Consider the following 20790-nt stretch of genomic DNA (forward strand, 5'->3'; position numbering starts at 1 on the left):
ATTTGACCCCAGTATTCTTTCCTGCCATGGCAGGGGGTTGGACTAGATGATCTGCTCAGGTGCCTTCCGACCCTACAAACTATGAAACTATTCCATTTCTCCTTGTGCACCTAAACAGCAGCTTGCTGGCTGCTGAAGACATTTTTGGTATTCATATGCAAGTAGTGGTTCTGCTTCCTGAGTGTGGGAACAAATAGACACATGTAGATTGAGCATGAACAGTAGGCTGCACACTAGCTGGGCAGCAACGTGTGTGTCCAGTTAAGACATCTGCCTGTTTTTAAGTCCAAAAAACCCAGCCAGACAAGAACTTACAAGTCATGGGGTTAGATTCAAGAGGACCCTCCTCTGTTCTAGACCTGCTAGCTAAGTGGTTAAAACACTTGCCAAAGAAGCAAGAGGGCTGGGTTTTAGGCCTATATCACCCAGAGGGTGTTTAGACCTGCCTCTGACTTCCCAACAAACAATGCTCTAACCATCACACCACAGGTCTGGCATTATCTAGGCCTCTCTCTCCAGTGCCCCTTTTGAAGCTAAAACACTGCCCCTTACATTTAAAAAAGGGTAACAGACCCAAATGGATAGAGAGCAGCTCTGCGGAGAGGTTTCTGGGCCCATTAGGAGTAAGGGTCATCCAGCCTAGAACATGGTCTCCTCCCATCCAGGGTAAAAGCCATCTCGGAGAGGGGAATTGGATGCCTAAGCCATGGTGTGGTAGTTACAGCATAATACTGGAAAGCAGGAGTAATGGAGGTTCACACCCCCTTTGCATGAGAGGGGCTTAGAATCCAGATCTGCTGCTTCCTGTGCCAAGATTCCAGTGACTGTGCTATGGGGATGGCATTTACACCATGACCAAGAAACGACCTCTTCCTTCTCAGACCAACGCACCATGTAAAGCTCCAAATGCCATTCAAGATGAAATCCTGCAACATCTTGCCCTTCTCGGAAAAGAGTACAGCTATCAACATAATCAACATTACTTCTGCCATCTCCACCATGCCTAGAGCACTTAAGTGGTAGTACGTCAAAATGAGCATCAAGATACAATTACTGATGTAAGTCAGATCTTTCCAGCAATAAAATCTGATTGTAGAGACCTGGATTTAATCCAACTGATAAAATCCAACACTATTTTGATTTTGAAAAGAGATTGTACTTACTGCTCTAAAAAGCCTATGAATTTTTTTTATGTTAAATTTCATACAGCTTTTCAATCTAATATTTTTAAGACAATGGGGTTAAATTGGCCTAGCTGTAACAACAGAAATACAAGAGATCACAGTATAATAAGAAATCCTAAGAAAAGCAACATGAAAGAAGAGACATAATTAAATAGAATGTAATATCATGTATGCATGGTTTTAAAATTAATGCTGCAGGGTTAACAGCTAAAAACTCCCACCATTATAGCATAACAGACATTGCTAGAATCAAGAAAAGGTCACTCAATTCATTCTTCTTGGACATTTCATTTCCTTTTGAAAGGCATTTTATTGGTTCTTTGTCTCAAGAACCTTGGTAGGGAGAGTGCAATGTAGCTTGTGTTTGCTGCATTACATATGGCATAAAGTTGGCTCTGAATGTGACTCCATCTCAGATACATTTGTGTTTTTTCACAGTGCTTAAAATAGCATTGTGATAGATGTTCCTTATTTGAATATTAAATGTTTTAATCAATTAGTCAATTAAAAGCCACACACCTCCCCAAGATCTTTCACTTGACAGATACCAGCTTTGGAGAGCAGTTATCCTTTTGCCTCCAGAAGAGAAACTAACACAGAAAGCAGCACTGCTCTACAGCCTGGTTGTACAAGGATGGCAAGTGTACAGTACTGTCAGAAAAAAAAAAACAAACCCAAAAACTACCAGAGCTTTTTTCACCCATCTGATATAGAAAGGCATGTTGGAAATGTTGAAAGTTAGAGGGATAAAATTCTACTTATTCACCATTTTTGTCTCCCCATGTAACCTCAAAGAAAGAAGCCATCATCTCTGAAGCAAGAAAATTCTTGGCTGTATCTGGGGAGGTTCTAGCTTTGTTTCCAAGCTTCAACTAATTAGAAGAAAGGTGAGATAGGCTGACAAGCTCCTTGAACAATCACAATTGCAGATAAGCCAAACAGGGCATTACAGAGTAATGCCCGGGTGGGCAATTATTTTGGGCAGAGGGCCGCTTACTGAGTTTTGGCAAGCCACTGAGGGCCACATGGCAGGCAGCCAGGGGCAGATAAATATTAATTTTCTAAATTTTTTTAGGGGTCCTGCAGGCCAGACAGAATGGCTTGGTGGGCCGCATTTGGCCCACCCCTGGAGTAATGGCTATGACCATTAAAGGTCTCACAGGTTTCCCAACTCTACTAAATGTTTTATGAGCACCCTAGTCAGCATCTCTGGTTTCTTTTCCTTCCTGTCTTTCCTGCCCCTTGGCACTAAACAGCCCATTGAATAAAGTCTTTGTGGATCCTGATGGGCTAGCAAAATATTAACAAAGGAGTCCATCAAATTTTTCCACCTGTAGTACATCTGATAAAATTACTGTCCAACACACTAAAGAGAATCTGTCAAATCCATATTCATTCCTTAATGTTCCATCAGCCCTAACACTTCCCAACCTTTCCATCTATCACACTTGAAGCTGGAAGAACTGTCAGGAGGTGCTGACCTGCCTACTTGGCAGCTATTCCTCAAGGCAGCAGCACTGGTAATTGGCAGCAAACGATCTTGGGATGCTCAGCTGTGAGGTAGGGAATGGACAGGTTTCCCTCGACTGCTGAAAATCTCCCTTAACTGGAGTGGGGCTGAAGCTTCCTTTGCCCTTTAAGGAGAAATGGCACCAGGAACTTCAAGTCTGGTCATCCTTGGTTTTGCTCGTTGAGGATCTCACATTTTTACAGCAGTAAATACATATCTGAATGGGGGAAGGGGCTGGGTGGGTGGAGAGGAGGAGGCTGCCACTATGCATCAAGGAAAAACCTCACATTTTGGAGACAAACCCTCCAAATATTATTGTGGAGCTCCAAAATAAATGGAACGGTAAGAAGTGGTCAACTTTAAATATGCTTATTTGACAGTGGAGTTCGCTAACAAAAAACCCCCCAGTAACCAACTTTGAAAGAGACCTTGCGCTTATGGTTTTTGGAGGGATAAGACTGGACCAACCGTATAGCTGGGAGAAAGAATGTTACACAAACTTTTGAACACAAAATCTCTTTCTTTAGATATGGGCCTGAAGACCTAGAGGGCATTTTGTGCCGAAAGGTAGTCTAAATCTCTCCCAGCCATACAGCTAGTTTATTAAAAAAGAAACCTTATTTTTTTTTGTGTTTCCCAGGCAGTCATAGTTACAACTCTCCACCCTAATTACAGCTTAAAGCAGTCAAACTGAAATCTATTTCTCCTACTGTATGTTCAGGTTTTAGTACCTTAACTTCAGTGATCTCTCTCACATTTGCCATAAGGCAGACCTGAATTTGTAACAAAAACAAGTACACAAACGGCCACAGTCTTACCAAAGCTTCATTAAGATAGGTTAACACAAATAAAGGTTTGGTAAGAAATATTTATTAAAAATAACCTCCTTTCCCCAGCCCCTCCCCCAACAAATCAGAGATGGACTAAAAACAGCATTGTTAACTTTTCTCTGCAGGTCATCTTTAAAGATCCTATAGTGCATATTGCAAAAGCATTTTGATCAGTTTTTCACACTGTCACTTTCTACCTGCCTAATCACCTATGGCACCAAATGATACATTCTTCTTTGCTTTCTATCCCCACTGTATGTACACACAAGCAAACTATATAAAACACTCATATATACTTAGTAGTTTGTATTGCCTCATGGGTGGCTGCACTTCAAGGGTGGGAGACTAACTTGTTTACTCATGGCTTGCAAAATACTTCTAGATCCTTCAGGATGAAAGGGACTGGCTATTTTTACATAATATATATTATTACAGTTGCCCTTGTTATAGGGTGGAGAAGTAAAATGGTGTAGTCTCTACTGTGAGCTCTGAGGTTTTACTCTAGCTGCTTAACTTCCTTATCTCTCAACACATCTGCTTACTTCCTTATTTCTGTAGTCTTGTTCTTAGCCCCTTCCTTTGCTCTCACCTTTTCAGCCATTACACAGGGCATGTGTTTGTATCATCTCCCTTCAAGTACCGCATCTTCCCACATGCATATTTCAACAATCTCACTTTCTCTAATCCTTAAAAATAAGCCGTTTTTCAGTCATACTGACTGGAATTGTAGTGCACGGCCTTGACTCAGTTGCTTATTCCTTCAGGTGAGGCTACATTTAACACGTCATTAGTCCCCTTATGCCTGTCATGATAGCTGAGAAATTCTTCATCCAAAAAATGTTTCTTTCAATGTTTTTCAATGCAAAGCCTCTTGCTTTGGTAGATCAGGACTAAAAGTGCCAATATTGCTAGAACTGCATAAAACCACCTGGTGGTCAAAGAGCAAGTTCAAATCACCCACTGCCAGACTCAGCTGCTTTACAAGATATAGGCTCGGCAGTGCTACGTTGGATAGCACTACAGAAGAAAGAGACTTGGGGGTCATCACTGACCACAAGATGAACATGAGCCTGCAATGCGATGCTGCAGCTACTAAAGCGACCAAAACGCTGGCTTGCATCCATAGATGCTTCTCGAGCAAATCCCGGGACATCTTTCTCCCCTTGTTCTCGGCCTTGGTGAGGCCGCAGCTGGAGTACTGCAGCCAGTTTTGGGCTCCACAATTCAAAAAGGATGTAGAGAAGCTTGAGAGAGTCCAGAGGAGAGCCACGCGCATAATCAGAGGTCAGGAAAACAGATCTTACGATGATAGGCTGAGAGACATGGGACTCTTTAGCCTGGAAAAGCGTAGGCTCAGGGGTGATCTGATGGCCACCTATAAGTTTATCGGGGTGACCACCAGGATCTGGGGGAACGTTTGTCCACCAGAGCTCCACAAGGGATGACTAGGTCGAACGGTCACAAACTCCTGCAAGACCGTTTCAGGCTGGACATGAGGAAGAATTTCTTTACTGTCCGAGCCCCCAAGGTCTGGAACAGTCTGCCAGCGGAGGTGGTTCAAGCACCTACATTGAACACCTTCAAGAGCAAATTGGATGCTTATCTTGCTGGGATCCTATGACCCCAGCTGACTTCCTGCCCTTCGGGCAGGGGGCTGGACTCGATCTCCCGAGGTCCCTTCCAGCCCTGATGTCTATGAAATCTATGAAAGATAATATCCACACTTGTTCTCTTAGAATAAACATGAACAGCTATCATTTAGTGACTGAACTCTTTTGCTCAGAGTATGATCCTGTCACCCTCTGTGACTGGTAATCTAGAGCAGTGGTTCTCAAACTTTTTTGCACCTGGACCCATTTGTAAACATTAACGGCCAGTCCCAACCCTGTGCCTCCCATCCCCAGCCCCGTGTGCGGGGTATGGGGGGCCCACAAGCAGCCCCTTGCAGGCTGGAACTCTGCCAGCCTGCAAGGGAAAAGCCACGGTTTCCCATTTTTCTCCTTTAAAGGAGAATCCATTTTTAAAGTTTGTTTGTGACCCTTTTGATATATTCTTGCAACCCAGTATTGGGTCACAACCCATTGTTTGAGAAACACTGATCTAGAGGCTGTAAAGCCCACAACATACAAATTTCATCAGTGTAAGTCTCCTTACGTACTAAAGTACACCTCCAGTCACACAACAGATTCACAAACACTTTTCAGGCTCTATACAGTAAGGGTTGAATGGTTAGTACTCATACTAGAATGAATTTTATTTTTTGAGCATGAGTGAAATCTCACTCAGTGAGGGGGTAAAGATTTTTCACTCTTACTAAGGAGTAAGCCTACCACAGGTTTTGAAACCAAGTACAGTTCACACAATCTGGTATCCCACAATGGCCTCTTGGGGAAATTGGAGGATTGCAGGAGTAACTGTGTGACAGCCAGGTGGGTAGGCAGCTAGCTGCGGGGTAGGACCCAGAGAGTTCTCATGAACAGATCTGTGTTGTCCTGGTGAGAACTGGCCAGTGGTGTCCCTCAGGGGTCCCTGTTTAGGCCTGTTCTCTTCAACACCTTTATCAATGATTTGGATATGTGGGTGAAGAACTCACTGGCTAAGTCTGAGGACAACACTAAGTTACGGGGGAGTGTGGTCATGCTTGAAGATAGACTGCAGATTCAGGTGGACCTAGACAGGCTGGCAAATTGGGTGGATCAGAACCAGATAAAGTTGAACAACGAGAAATGTAAAGTGCTCCACACCTCAGGACAAGCAACCCCCAACACTTACAGGCTCAGGGACACCAAACTGACCAGCACGACTGAAAGGGGCTTGGAGGTAATAATAGATCGCAGTATGAATGAGCTGTCAATGCAATGCTTTAGTCAGCAGGGGAAATAATATACTGATTGCATCAATTGATGCATCTCAAGCAAAACCAAGGAAGTGATTCTTCCGCTTTACTCAGTGTTGGTGAGACCGCAGCTGGAGTACTGCACGTAGTTCTGGGCATTGTACTTCAACAAGTATGTGGTCAAACTTGACAGTCCAGAGAAGAGCCACCTGTATAATCAGAGACTTGCACAACAAGCCATACAAGGAAAGGTTGAAAGACCTGGGATTCTTCAGGCTGAAAAAGAGAAGGCTGAGAGAGGACTTGGTAGCAGCTTAGTGCTGCATCAGGGGAATAAATCAGGCACTTGGCAAACAACTGTTCACCAGGGCACCCTTGGGGAAAACCAGGAGTAATGGCCACAAACTCCTGGAAGACCATTTCAGGCTTAACACTATGAAAAACTTCTTTACAGGAAGGGTGTCCCTCCAGAGGTGGTGCAATCACCTATCCTAGGAAACTTCAAGAAGAGACTGGATGGTCACCTCGCTGGGCCCCAGTTTGTCTTTTCTGCCTAGTGCAGGACAGCTGGACCTAATGATCTTGTGAGATTCCTTCCAGCCCTTACAATCTAGGAATCTATGAACAAGAACACTTCGGTCTTAAGCATTTTTTCTCTAAGCATTTTTTTCTGTTTTACTCCTGTTACTCCATGGGAGTCGGTGCATGGAATCGGTGAAAGCGTATATATTCTTGATTTTGGATAATACCAGGATTACTAGGCAAGGAGAAGTATTACAAGGACTTTTCCATGAGATCTCTCCCCCCAACCTTTGTCATTGGTTGTTTTTTACTTTGACCACTGGAGAAAATGCTGTTCCATCTAACTGTGAATGTTTCATAAACTTGCCCCTCCAGCCTGTGTGATCTGAAATCACACACTGAAAAGAATCACTGCCGTCTGACAAGCTGACTCAGCATAATGCTCATGTGGTAGAATGCACTGAGAAATGAAGTCTGCCAATAAGGTAACAAAAACAGTGCAAGGTGAGAAGTAGCATGAAGAGGGACTTGACAGTAGAATAAGACAAGAGGTTGATAGGAGCCAGATAAAGGGGATTGGGCAGTACGATTTGCAATTCTTCTCCTATCTAAAACAACCTCAAAGCCTTTAAAAACAGAAGTCTTATCTGTGAAAAGGGTTGGCTGTCGCTTCAGAGGTAGTCAACCCTACTTACCAAGGTAAGATTCACCAAAACCCTATTGGAATTGGGAGCTGGAATTAAACATATAATGCTAAATCAACTAGGCTGTTTAGGTATTTAGCTAAACAGCTCAGGTTAAACTTTAAAACGGGCTTCTTAAAAATGCTTGCTACTGTGATAAGCATGTGAGACTCTATTGGAAGTTTCCTCCTTTCCGTATCTTGTGCATGCAGAATAGTTAGTAGAGAAAGTGGTAAAAGAGTTGAGATGACTCAAGCAAGTGGGATCTCACACTAGAACATAAGTATCATTTTACTGTAAGAACTCTACCCAGTGCCCCTCTTCCCTGGGTATTTCATGGCACCCAGTATCTTTGGACTGATTTTGCAACTCTACATGTGGACAAAGTGCTACACCATGCAGGTTCAATAGGATGTCTGTGCATAAAGTTACAGATTTTAGCTCTGATATTGAAAGGTACTGACAAATGCTCTACTAGGCATTTTCTAGCTCTTATTTCTTTAATTGTGTTGCTGACCCCAACATTCAACAGTGAAAAGGATCCTTATAAATAAATGCCTCTATTACATAGGAATCACATTACTTACGACTAATACAGAGCCCCAGGGTGAAATGCTGCAACTTTGAAGAACCATCTAGAGTTACTGTGCACTGCAAAAAACAGAACATTATTATGAGTGGGGAAAAAGAGGAGAAAAAGGAACAAAAGAAAAGCCAGGTGCATAAAAGCAGCACTGCTAGGAAAGAGCCCAGTTTTACAAGGCTTCTATTACAACTATTTTTAAAATATTTTCAGGGATTTAAGAGAAACCCCCAGATGTGGGACTTAGACCATTTGACAAACTTAAAAAATTCTTCCCTTAGAATCTCATCTCTGATGCTTTCATTGTGAATCACATGCAGCAGTTCTCAAAATCTTGTATTTAACTAGATTTCAATATAGGATCTCAATGGCTTCCAGCTCCTGTGGAACAATCCCCACAGGAGTGCTAAATATGATAGTGGTGGTAGTGGCACATGGAGGTGGGAGGGAAAGCAAAGTTTCACCTGCAGTGCTTGTATCAAGCTGGCTTATGGAGCCATAAGAATTCTCCCCTACCTTGAGAAGTATGCATCCCTTGCTGCTCCCCACTTTAAACTGCCCTGTAGAAGTGTTCTAGAAAGCATTTCTATAGAACCAGGACCATCTAAATTCTGGGGAAAGGTTGAAAATCAGATTCTGGGGGCAACATTTTGCTTTCATGTTGCTCAACTGCAGTTCATAGCCTTCCTTTTACCACTGGTAGACTCCTGCATTTCCCTCTTGGGAACAGAATCTAAAGTTACCAATTTTTCTCCAATTTTGAATTTGCTACATAGAAAGCTACCATGGAGTGGAATTTGCAACAAAGATGTCCCAGTCATTGTCAGCATACCAGACCAGGCAGCTGCTGTGACCATCCCCCTTGAAGGGCTTCATAGCTACACTATTCCTGTCTCTGCCAAAGTTTTTGCAGAGCATTATAATTAACACCACCACTGAAAACCAACAAGAGGCTTCAGCTGGTGGAAAAAAAGCCTGTCCAGTCTGAGGCAGACTAATGCATACTGGGCAATACTGGTTATAACTCACAGTATTAAGAACAACAAATGTGATAACAGCTGAATGGTACATGTTTTGCTTATTGAAGCTATAGTCTGTCTCTGTACTATATTATGGCATAGCAACTGGAAAGAACATTTTTGCTTTTCGCTACAGGCATTTGATTTTACAGCACCAAAAGATGGCATTTCCAGCAGATTACAGAAGGCCCCTCTAGATCTTGGTGGCCTTTGGATAACATGTAAGGCACATAATTTAGCTTAGTTTTCTAGCTGATTATATTCTATTATGTAATATGATCCTAAATTTCTTCAACTGCAGTTAGTTGCTATGGTGATTGGCACTTCACAAATTAAGAATTATTTCTGCCAAAGCAGCATAAATCAGATAACTGGGAGAAGAGATTGTAAAGTAGGTAGCATTCTCAATGCACATAATTTCATTTTATATGAAGCCAGGGTGGGACAAACTAACTGTTACATCAGAGGTGGGCAATTATTTTGGGCAGAGGGCCGCTTACTGACTTTTGGCAAGCCATTGAGGGCCATATGACAGGCAGCCCAGGGCAGATTAATATTAATTTTCCAAATTTTTTAGGGGCCCCATGGGTTGGATAGAATGGCCTGGTCGGGCCACATCCAACCCCCAGGCCACATTTTGCCCACCTCTGTTTACATACATCCTGCATAACAAGTTCATCTGCAAACTTGTGAACCAACATGCTTGCATCATTGCAACTAACCATTCAATGAGGATCCATATAAAATTTCCATTTCAGCAGAAGCAAAATGTATCTCAGTGTTCCTGTCTAACAGGCTAATTGAACACTTTGCTCAAACTCTTTTCTACTTCATATTTTGATAGTTGCCATTCAGTGCTTTTTCTACTAGCTGCTTACATGGATGAGTTAAAGCATGTTAAGGTTAGCCTCGTGTCTGGCAAAAATACCTTTTAGGAAAAAAAACTAAACAGAATAAAGTGAGCAAAATGTTCCTGATGGCGAGCCAGTTTAGCCTGTATAGTCTTCATTGTGTCTATTTAGCTGCATGTTAGTACCTTCTTCTACGATCATTAGTTTTTACACTTGCTAGTAGTCCTGCCCCTTCCCTCACATAGTATTTAACAGAGTTGTCCTTTCCATAGTTTAAGCCTGTTTGTTGTACAGCACTCAGCACCACACATTAACATGTTATAAACAAATCCTTTTCCATATCAAATAATATCTAGAATGTTAAACAAACTTGTTTCCTTGGTTAGAGAAGAGACTGTTTGATGGGAGTTTGGACCCCCTGTGCCCCCCCACAAGCTCCTTGTAGCTGAAGAGTTCTGCTTAGAGGACAACGTTTGCAGCTCCCTTAATTCAGAAAATATGCAGTGTAAACAGTCAGAGCTACTGATAACAAAACCGCCTTATGTGAGCATTTAACATTTTTATATTTAAAGGCTGGAGTCATTTCACAGAGTTCATTAGTGTTGTTCACCCATAATTCTCATATTCTGCAATCAGCTCTGCTATTCAAAACAGAGAATAAAGCTGTCTTAAAAGTGGATAACAACCCCCTTTTTTAAAGCAAACCACAGATTCATGGATGAAGAGTTGATGAAGAGTCATGGAAGAGCCAAGTATTAGTTATGCTGTACTCCACTGTATCCCAATGTAATAAGTTATTGGGTCTTATTTTGTATATAATTTTAAAGTTCCAGTTACAAGGAGCAAGTCAACCATTTCATTTGGCTCCCTAATTAAAATAGAACTGACAACTCTCTAGGAGTAAACTTCAATTAAAATTTACTTTGAAAATCTAAGTTAATCCAATATGTAGGTTTAAAAAAAAAAGTTATCATGCAACTCTGAAGTTAGAGTCCACTATTTTTCTCCATTGATGGCAAATTACTTCTAATGAAAAAAAGGTTTACTTATGCTCAAAAACAAGTTATCACATACCATACAAATATACCTTGCACCCATTTCTACAATGGGGAGTTGGGGGTGGGGAGAAAAGAAAGTCCTTTGGAGGATATAGCCATGTTCTAATCAGACACTGTTCAATTAGACCCCAGCTAGAATTCAGCCCTTTGAGTTCAGTAACAGCAATCACCAAGCAATTACTGCCTTTCCCTTTAGAGAGGCAAGGCTAAAGTCATAATACTAGACAAAAGAATAGGCTTCTAAAAAGTAATGACCTTGGGTTATTTTAGATTTTCCTTTTCTAGGGGAAAGCATACACTTTTACCTTCCCTGAAGTCTCTTTCCATCTTGAATCATTTTACAACAAATGCTGAAATTCATTAAGAAAACACAACATTTTACCTTTGAGCTGGTAACCAGTTACTGCCATCTGGGAGCAGCTTCATAGTTTGAAAGATTATCCTACCCACCTGCTAGATGTTTCCAGCGTTGTTGTATAACTACAGTATTCCCCCAGGACTTGTGATAAATTTACAGAGTACCATGTGTGCACTCAGAAAGCTTCAACAATTATTACAGCTTTCAGACAACTGCGTTAAGGCTAACTTAACTCCCCCTCGCCTCCCCACTACAGAAAAGATGGGTCAAATACCTAGGTGCATACATTTCTTTAAGTTTAAGGGAGTTATTTGACTAGTTCATATACTTTCTCAGTGCATTTAGTGAGAAGGAAGAAATATTTACATGAAAATCTAATTTCAAAGGTAGTTGAAAAGTCCATTCATAAAACTTTTATTCCACTTACATCAACTTAATACACATGTTCTTAACAGTTATGCTTAGATTGTTCATGAAAATTTCGTAAGACATTAAACAAAGCTAGCCATCATCTCAAGTTATTTCCCTGTTAACTATTTTTACAGCACATGCATGTTAGGCAAGTATCAAAAAAATCACGAAAGCAAAAAACCTAAAAAAAAGTTAAATACATGGGTTTGTTTTACTGCTGTGCTCGATATACAGTGTAGTTATCGATATCAAGCATTTCATTTTTACTGCATCTTTACTTGTACATTTGTTCTTAGGTTGCTTAAACCATTTAAATACAAATAAAATGTGTAGCAAAAATAATGAAAGCAACAGCAGGTAACTTTACAAATAATGGAATGTGAACCGTTTCTGCCCTTCTCTGGAAAAAATGGACTGGGTTATCAGACTGTCTCAAGGAACACTTCAGCTGCAATCAAAGATGTACACGTGATTATATTCCATAGATTTCACATGCTTGACATGCAATATCCATGGGACATTGGTTCCCTCACAGCCATGTATGCTCCAGCTTTGAAGTACTCGCACTAACTACACCTGTGGCTGCAACCGATTATCCCTCCCCCCACCCCACCCTGACTGTGACAGACCAATATGCAAGCGGTTTTCTTTGCCTGACATAGGAAGCTGTTTAACACTGGCCTTGTGGGAAGCCACAATGTACCAAAAGTACTATGCCAAACATGTAAAACTTGTATAAAAATTTCACAACCCTATATTGGCCACCTCAGATGAAAACAGATAAATTCCCCAAATGTTAACTGGCTCTATTCCCTTAATATTAAACAAAACCACATGGGAAATATAGAAATCCAAATAGAAGTAACATAAACCTGTCATAAATCGTAAACAAAACCTATTTGTGGGACAGCATGGATGACAAATGGTCTACTGTGTCAATTTTAGAATGAGGCAGATGAAAGTTGGAAGGCTGGTTAATTCTCCCCTCCTTCTCCTGCTTCAGCTTCGTCTCCTTGGGTATCCGATGTCCACAACTGATTGAGAGAAAAACAGAGTAAAGTGTTTACAATGTGAAGAATGCAGAAGATCCAGTCGAATTCCATTTCTAACTAAACACTGAAGTTGGTACTGTAAAGGTAAAACTGTTCTTGTTTTCAAAGGTGTTATTTCTCCTCACAACTAGGTTAAATTCCCTTATGCAAGTTGGTTAGCAATCTTATTCTCAGTTAGTTTCTTCCTCACTGTGACACACAACACCGCGGGTAAAGGCTGATTAAAAGAAGCAAGAGACTTCCCCCTTCTACTTGAGGAAAAACAAATTAAACCTTTTCAGCCTTAAGTGTGGTTGAGCCTCTTCCTGAGAAGGAGAGGCATAGAGATATCCCCTTGAACTGTAAAACTAAAAATGAAGCAAGGCAGATTGGGGTGGGGGTGAGGGGGTATGTGCTGCAGTGCCAATACCCACCTTTTGGTTGTACCATGCATGCACAGTTTGCTCAGAACTCACTGCAGACTCCTGCTGATCAGTGCAGGCTCTGACCAGAGCCACTGTTTCTGTGCAGCTCCACAGCCCATGAGGTGAACACCACTATAGTTTGCCCTCTCAGAGCTTACTGCACATGTGCAGCACAGCTGAAAAGAGGATGTGTCCCCCAACCCCCCAAGATCTGCTGGGATGAAGCAATAAGGAAGTGAATGGCAAATCCACAGTACTCCCAGTGCTATGATCAGAAAATGGTAGCTTTCAGACAAAAAAATCTGACTGTGCAAGAAGTCCAGATTTAAATTTCCTAGAAGGTGTCATAGGTCAAGGCCAGAGATGGCAACTAGACAACAGTGTTTTGCATGACAGAGAGGAGATAACCAATGTATTTTTGTTTCACAAAAGTGTTTCTTGTCATTTTTAGACTATACTGTCAAGATACTAACACCACAATGCGATTTGAAGCCTGTACTTCCACTAAAGCCCCACTGAATCCTTTAGCTACTAAGGCCCTTGAGAGGCTGATTCTTTACCATATTCTACTATTCTTCTGCTCCCAAAAACCCACAACTTTTAAGTTCTAAACTAATTCTGATAATTTAAGTAAACAAGGCGACAAAAAGCTACAGGAAGCCAGGAGTTTGTGGTGTAACTAAAGGTCCTGGTAAAAACAGAAACAAAGTCTAAATCCTAAATCCTGACAGGCAGAACATTTAACCCATATGCTTTTACAGTCATATAAACATAAACATTCATATCAATCCCTTGTTTTAGATGCTTGTTAGAGTTTGAAGACTTCTTGCAAGTATAGGGTGATCCAAAACAGAATGACTGAAGCGAACCAGCAAGAACTACTGTTACACCTCATAAGTGAACAGCATATTGGATGAGCTCTCAAGAGATGGCTTTGTGAAGATAAGACTAGAAACTACTGTAGAGAAGTAACTGAATGAGGACAGTGAATCATCTGGTATTGCTGTGTGAATTAGGGTATTCATGAAACTTGAAAATCCAAAATATCTACCTAGTTGAATACTTCGTTTCCTACCATTTTTTTTGAAATTTGGGAGCCAAACGTTAAAAATCAGTGTACAGGTAGTATAAATAGTATGTGGAAGTATGTCAAATACTAGATGTTTTTATGATCTGATTAATTCTGAAGCACAGCATTTAAAAGTCTGCACAAGAAGTATTAACAGATTTTTTGCATTCACTGACCATACAATACATTAGCTGTTACTGTTTAGATGACACTAGTGGAGGTCAATAAGAGCAACACTCATGCAATGAACATAAGCAAAGACAAAGACCCCACACGGAATCTTGGATTTCTATTTCTAGTTTTAATTGATGTAACTGCATGAGGACACTAATACTAAGCATTAGCCCAGGTATCTGCTTAAGGATGTGCTAGTAGGAGAGGTCTTTAGTTGACACCTCAAATCACAGCCGATGCACTTTGTGACCAGCTTCAAAATGTTTCCCACAGAATAATGGTTCTCATCTCCTCATTAGTCTAAAGGCACCCCTTGGAAAAATGCAAGCTCTTAGCTTTGACTCTTTTTTTTGTTAGAGAAAGAGTAAAGAACATTGAAGACCACAACAGGTCAGAATGCTTCTGACACTATGGATTCCCAATTGAAACCTTTGGCCCCTTTACAACGAATTCACTGCATCCCAGGATGTTACATCACCCTGGTCGGGAATCACTGCCAGAAAACTAGTAGAGTAAAAATAGTCTCTTCTTGGCCACACAAGGTTCTCCATTTTTTAAATACTTGACAGCTATTAAAAAACATCCAACCTACTCTATTTCTGACACGCCTATCAGTAGTTAAAGGAAGCAATACAAAAATTGTTTCTTAACATTAGGGAAACAACCCTACAACAAAAACAACAAAAAAAAAATCTGACATCACAGAGCCCCCTGCAACAGTCAAGAAAGCAATCCATTCAAGAACAAGAGCAGCTAAATCAGCTTAATTTCAACAGCAGGCTTTGGGGTGAGGGGAAAGAGGAAAATCGCTGGTGGCTATTTCAACCCAGAGAACAAGCAGTGAGAGTCTTAGTTTAGATGACAGCATTTGCACTAACCTCATGCTTCATGGCTCTTGCTCATAGTTCCTTGGTACCAAACAGGTCTCACCAACTGATAGCATGCACCTACCCATCAATATGACAAACAGTAGCCACCAGCTAAGTGATCACACACTTTAGTCAAGCAGTGACAAACTCTTCATGGTGCAAGATCCCTTGCTTAACAAGGAAGTTTTAATTGTACTTACTGTCAAGTTGTCTCTCAGTAATTGCATTATTAGCGTGCTGTCTTTGTATGATTCTTCACTTAATGTATCAAGTTCAGCAATGGCTTCATCAAAAGCCTGATGTTAAAGAAAAAAAGTATTATTTTTCATGTAATCATAATAATAAAAAAAAAGTCACAAGAAAGATGAAAAAAATTAAATGCTTACCGTTTTTGCGAGGCTGCAGGCTTTCTCCGGGGAATTCAGAATCTCGTAATAGAACACCGAGAAGTTTAGGGCCAGACCTAATCTGATGGGATGTGTTGGTTGCATCTCCTTTTTACTGATTTCAAAAGCTTCTTGATATGCCTGTTGCGACTGTTCCACTATCCCTTAAAGAAAGAAGAATGCAAATAATTCAGATATTGAACTCAAGCAGCTATGTTTAGAGGTACTGTTTTTATCATACAAGTATAATATAAGATGACTACATTAGGATTAAGTTTGCTTATTCACAAGAATACAATCTTGGGTTAAAGTGGTACCTTGTTGGTAATACTTTTAAAAGAACATTTGTTGTGTTAACCAAATGACAGGTCGACAGGAACACTGCCAGGTATCCTGGACCAAAACATGGCTAAAAGCTTTTTATGACTGATCAGTTAAAGCTGTGTTGCAACCTAATCTTTTTGGCATTTTTTTAGTGCTGAGACAAGAATAAAAAACCACCGTGTAATGACAAGGCAAGTAATAAAGAATAAAACAGAATTAGAAATAGTTAGGATAAAGTTGAACAACAGTACTTCACCACATACAGATTTACTTAAAACTATTTTATGTGGCAATGTGTTCGACACTGAAAAACAATACAAGTCTACGTTTTAATCACAGGCATAGCTGATAGCCCAGTCTATTAAGATGCCTTCCACAATAAAGATCCATTTAAACTTACAGAATTTTGACAAAAAGCTGTTTGTGTAGAAATACCATGCCCTATATCTTAGGCTGACTTTTGGGAAGCAAGTAATCCAGTTCAGCCATTTCCAAGAAGGAAAGCGTCTAGTTAAATTCTGGCAACATTTTCTCTGGAAATCTCTAGAATTCCAATTTTAGACCAGAGATTTCAAGTTCTGCAAAGGGCCTGTGTCATGAACATGCTTTTTGCTATGCTCATTAAAACACTCTTTCAATTTACCTAAGTTATAGACTAAGAGAACTGCTCAAGGGATTCCAGCCTCAGTGAGCATGCTCCTCTCCATCTTCCCAGTTCCTACTTGACTGCACTCCCCGTGTCCAATCCTCACAGACTACTAGGACAGGGCTGAAGTCACTTCCCTTTAATGACTTCTGGAGACTGCCACAGTGCTGGCAGACAGTGGGGAGGAAGAAATCACTGAATTCAGATGCCAAAGGGACAACAGTAAATCCAGGAGGAATAAGGGGAATAAAATGGAACAATAAGTTTATGGAAACTTAGGAGTGGGGAAGATATTGGTACTGGCTAGAAGCCAGCGGGAGGAACTGAAAGACTGGTGCAAAGGAGAACCAGGAATAGCTTGGAAAAGGAGACTAAATGAGAAACTGAAGGAGATGGGGGAAAACTGGGAGAGATCAGAAGATGATCAGTAGAATTCTGAAAGGACTGAGCAAAGACTGGAATAGAAGGGTTGAGATGAGCACAGACAGACAACTGGAATGGGATGGGACAGGAATATGGAGAACCGGGGGGGAGGGGGGGAGGGGACACGGGATGTGTAGGGTGGCAAGAAAATGAACAGAAAAGCCTGCATCCATGAGCAGATTCCCTCCAGAGAACGGAATAAGTCAAATACTCCAAGCCTCAAATTTCAGTCAGCAGCTATCTCCAAAACCCACAGGTAAAATTTGAACTTTTAGCCTCTTATGACTGGTCCACTTAGATGGCCTATTACTGCCATTTACTTTGTTAACCCAAATTGCAGAAAGTGTGGAAAGTGTTTATCTCAATACACCACATTATATGACGTTCATTTTAGCCTGCTTTTTAAACAAACCCTAGGAAATCAATTATTGTAGACTGGGATGGATAAAATATGGCCCACAGCACATCCCTCAGCCCTGCCTGGCCCAGGTGCAGGGGGTCAGCCCAGGCCATGGTGCATGCGGCCAGTCCTGCTGCCTACGGCATACAGCAGAGCTGAGGCAGCTGCCAGATTCTTCTTCCTGGCAACTCTGGCTCCTTTTGGCTGCCACTGCCAGCATCACCACTGCCACTACCCAGCCCCACTGCCTAGGCACCTTGGCCCATCTGCCCCGCACCCACCACCAGGGGCACCAGACGAAGCAGGCAAGCATGCAGGGTCCCCATGGAGACCAGCTGGGACCCCCACTATCCCAGCCAGCGTACTCAGACAGCTGAATGGGATGAGGCTACAGGAGGGCAGGGAGCAGCGTCCTGGAGCAGGATGCATGGGCAGGGCCAGGAACCTGGGACAGTGACAGCATGGAGCTGTGCAGAGAGCAGACTGTGGCACTGCCCTGGGCCCCAACCCTGGCCCTGCCCGTCCTGCTTCTGGATGCCAGTCCCCACCTGTCCGCAGCCCCATGCCATCTATCCAGCTGAGCATGCCCTGCCTGCAGGGATCCTGGGCTGGTCTCCATGGAAACCCCACCTGCCCACTCCATCTGGCACCCCCAGACTGGTCTAGTAATCTACCACTTAAGGAGTTTTGGTGAGCTGTTGTGGGCTGGGGAGGAGAGGGGATGTTGACCCGGTCTGCAACAGCTCACCAGAACTCCTTAAGTGGCTCTTCAGTCCAAATAATTGCGCACCCCTGTTGCAGACCAACCTTGAGGTTGCAATAAGTATTCATAAGTTAGGAAATGCTAAAACTGAGTTTGCCCATGCAACCCAAATTTGCCCCTCTTTCGCAGACAAGAGATTAGTCTTTAATCATATTATATTGCCATAGAAAGATCACTTCCTTCAATTGACAAGGTGGTACTCTGAGAGAAGCTATTATTTACTAGCTTCTTTTCCCCATATTTTACTCTCTGCAGTGGCATTTGCATTATAATACTAATGCAACTGTGGCTACTCAAAATTTCTGCAAGTTCTTCTGTGAAGTACAAATTTAAGTCATTACACTTAGTAGAATAGTTAACTAATTAGAATGACAAGTCACCTTGGAGGCAGTGGGGAAGACAGTCCCAATACCATTCAAAGCAAGTAAGTTTGACAAGTTTAGCAAAAAATGGACTCACTGTACCTTTCTTGTCATCTCCAGCAGCAACCTCAGCCAAGTAACGGTAGTAGTCTCCTTTCATTTTCAAATAGAAAACTTTACTTTCTGCTTGCGAAGCATTAGGAATCAAGAACTTTTCCAAAAGAGACTAAAATTAAAAACAAAGAGTAGTATTTTTATCTTACCTTTCAAAGGTACTGCAGAACCAGTTTAGTTACATTGCAGGCTATTACCACAAGCATGAAAAACAACCCCTTTCCCCCCAACAAACCCCACCTTAATTAGACTAAATTTTTTCCATCTATTTCATTGATGAATACCATGTTGTAATGTTCAAAGACTTATTCTACATACAGTTCACCAATACAAACTGAAAATGTTTTAATAGATAGTGATATAGACTTTTTAACTTCACCTCAAGTAGCAAGTAGGACACTTGGCCTGCTGGTGTTCTGTATCTTGTTTTATGCTAGTTGTTTATTGTTAAATTAAACCACTGTAGTATCTCTTTTAGCAAATTGGGGTAGGAAAAAAAAATAAATGAAAAAAAAATTAAAAAAAAAATCACTGGCTGTGATACCCAACTCAGTTTTCAGAATATTTCAGTATATAATCTAAACAAACATTTTTGCACATGGATGCTTCTAAGCAAATGGCTTTTTTTTCTTCCAAGGTTAGCATGTCTTTAGCGGCTCTGCATCTTAGAGAAGCAGACTACTTGTTTAGGGGCCTAATCTATGATAATAATAATAATAGGCTTATTCTATCTGTCCAGAGCACTCTGGTTGGATGTCTTGGCAGCCAATCACAATGTTTACTAAAACAACCAGGGTGCTCCAGACAGACAGAATAAGCTGAGGGGCACCGCTGCCACAGAGAGAAGCACTAGGCCCTGCCACAGCTCAGGGGCTGCGCAACCCAGTGGCAGCTTGCACAGGCAGGCTCCACTGAAGGGGGGGAAAAAGCAGTGAGGGGCCCAATCCTTCCCCTCCTCTCCCCGAGCCACCAGCAAGCCCTGAGCTGCAAGGGGGCCCCCTGGTGCTTCCCTCTGCTATGTTGGTGGCCCCCAGGAGCACCTGAGTGGGGTGCCAGTGAGTGAGTGTTGCCCAGGGGACATGATCACTGGAGGGAAGCACCGGGGTCTCCCGCAGCTCAGGGGCTGTGCAACCCACCAGAAGCTCGCCACCTGGCCGTGGGAGATGCAGGCAGGCTCCAGGAAAAAAAAAAAAAGAAAAGATTGGGCCCCTTGCCACTGCCCCCCCCCAGTGGAGCCTGTCTGCATGAGCTGCTGCTGGGTCACACTGCCCCTGAGGTGTGGGGGCGCCCAGTGCTTCCCTTCCGGGCAGACTGGGCAGGGTGCTCGCTGTGCAGGTGCAGCCCCAGCTCACAGACAGCACCTGCTGGATCCAACAATTAATGAGGCGCTGGAAGCCCAGGTGTGCTCGGGAAAGCTTGGGTTTGGCAGGCTTCTAGTGCCCTGTGCACCATCCCCACCACCTGGGACTGCCTGAAAATGGGCTGGCTGCCCTGGGAAGATGGCATGAAGGTAGCCAGGTGTGCTGGCAGCTGGAGAAGGTGGCAGGGACAGTACATGGGATACTGGAAGCCTGCCATGCCTGAGCTTCCCCAAGCACGCTTGGGATTCCAGTGCCCCGTGCACGGTCCCTGCTGCCTTGTACACATGAGGAATATTGCTGTAATTCGTTACATAGCCAACTAAAATACATGGGACGCATTTTAGTTTGCTACATAAAAGACTTTTAAATCGTAATGTGTCACCAAATGTGTATGCTAGGCCTGTGCGAAGTGGCAAGTATTAGCTTTGGATTCAGACTTAGCAGATTCAAAGGACAGCAAATTGCTTCAGCCGAATCAAATCCAAAAGATTTGGCACCGCTTCGGAGATTTGGCCATAGACTAAATAGGCAGCTGACGCAGTTGCCTCCAGCTGGTAAGCCTGATGACAAGCTGCCCAGCTGGGGTGGGGCAGCACAT

At 42.3% G+C, this 20790-nt stretch overlaps 1 protein-coding gene and 1 long non-coding RNA gene across 2 annotated transcripts in view; one reads left to right on the plus strand and one right to left on the minus strand.

The window, feature by feature from the left end:
- The window catches only part of LOC109321070, a 20053-nt gene extending 2403 nt beyond the window's left edge, over nucleotides 1-17650 (plus strand). Inside the window, exons 2-3 of the long non-coding RNA XR_002103968.1 lie at nucleotides 8207-8211; nucleotides 17537-17650. This is a non-coding gene — a long non-coding RNA (uncharacterized LOC109321070). The remainder of the gene's footprint in view (nucleotides 1-8206; nucleotides 8212-17536) is intronic.
- Nucleotides 11825-20790, minus strand: part of YWHAZ (tyrosine 3-monooxygenase/tryptophan 5-monooxygenase activation protein zeta) — a 23715-nt gene continuing 14749 nt past the window's right edge. Inside the window, exons 2-5 of the mRNA XM_019551364.1 lie at nucleotides 18820-18943; nucleotides 15800-15963; nucleotides 15614-15709; nucleotides 11825-12879 (exon numbers count right to left, since the gene is read on the minus strand). Of these exons, the coding sequence (XP_019406909.1) occupies nucleotides 12820-12879; nucleotides 15614-15709; nucleotides 15800-15963; nucleotides 18820-18943 (444 nt within the window). The 3' untranslated portion in view covers nucleotides 11825-12819. The remainder of the gene's footprint in view (nucleotides 12880-15613; nucleotides 15710-15799; nucleotides 15964-18819; nucleotides 18944-20790) is intronic.

The sequence above is a fragment of the Crocodylus porosus genome, unplaced genomic scaffold (assembly GCF_001723895.1).
Source record: "Crocodylus porosus isolate Cpor-Errol unplaced genomic scaffold, CroPor_comp1, whole genome shotgun sequence".
NCBI classification, from domain to species: Eukaryota; Metazoa; Chordata; order Crocodylia; family Crocodylidae; genus Crocodylus; species Crocodylus porosus.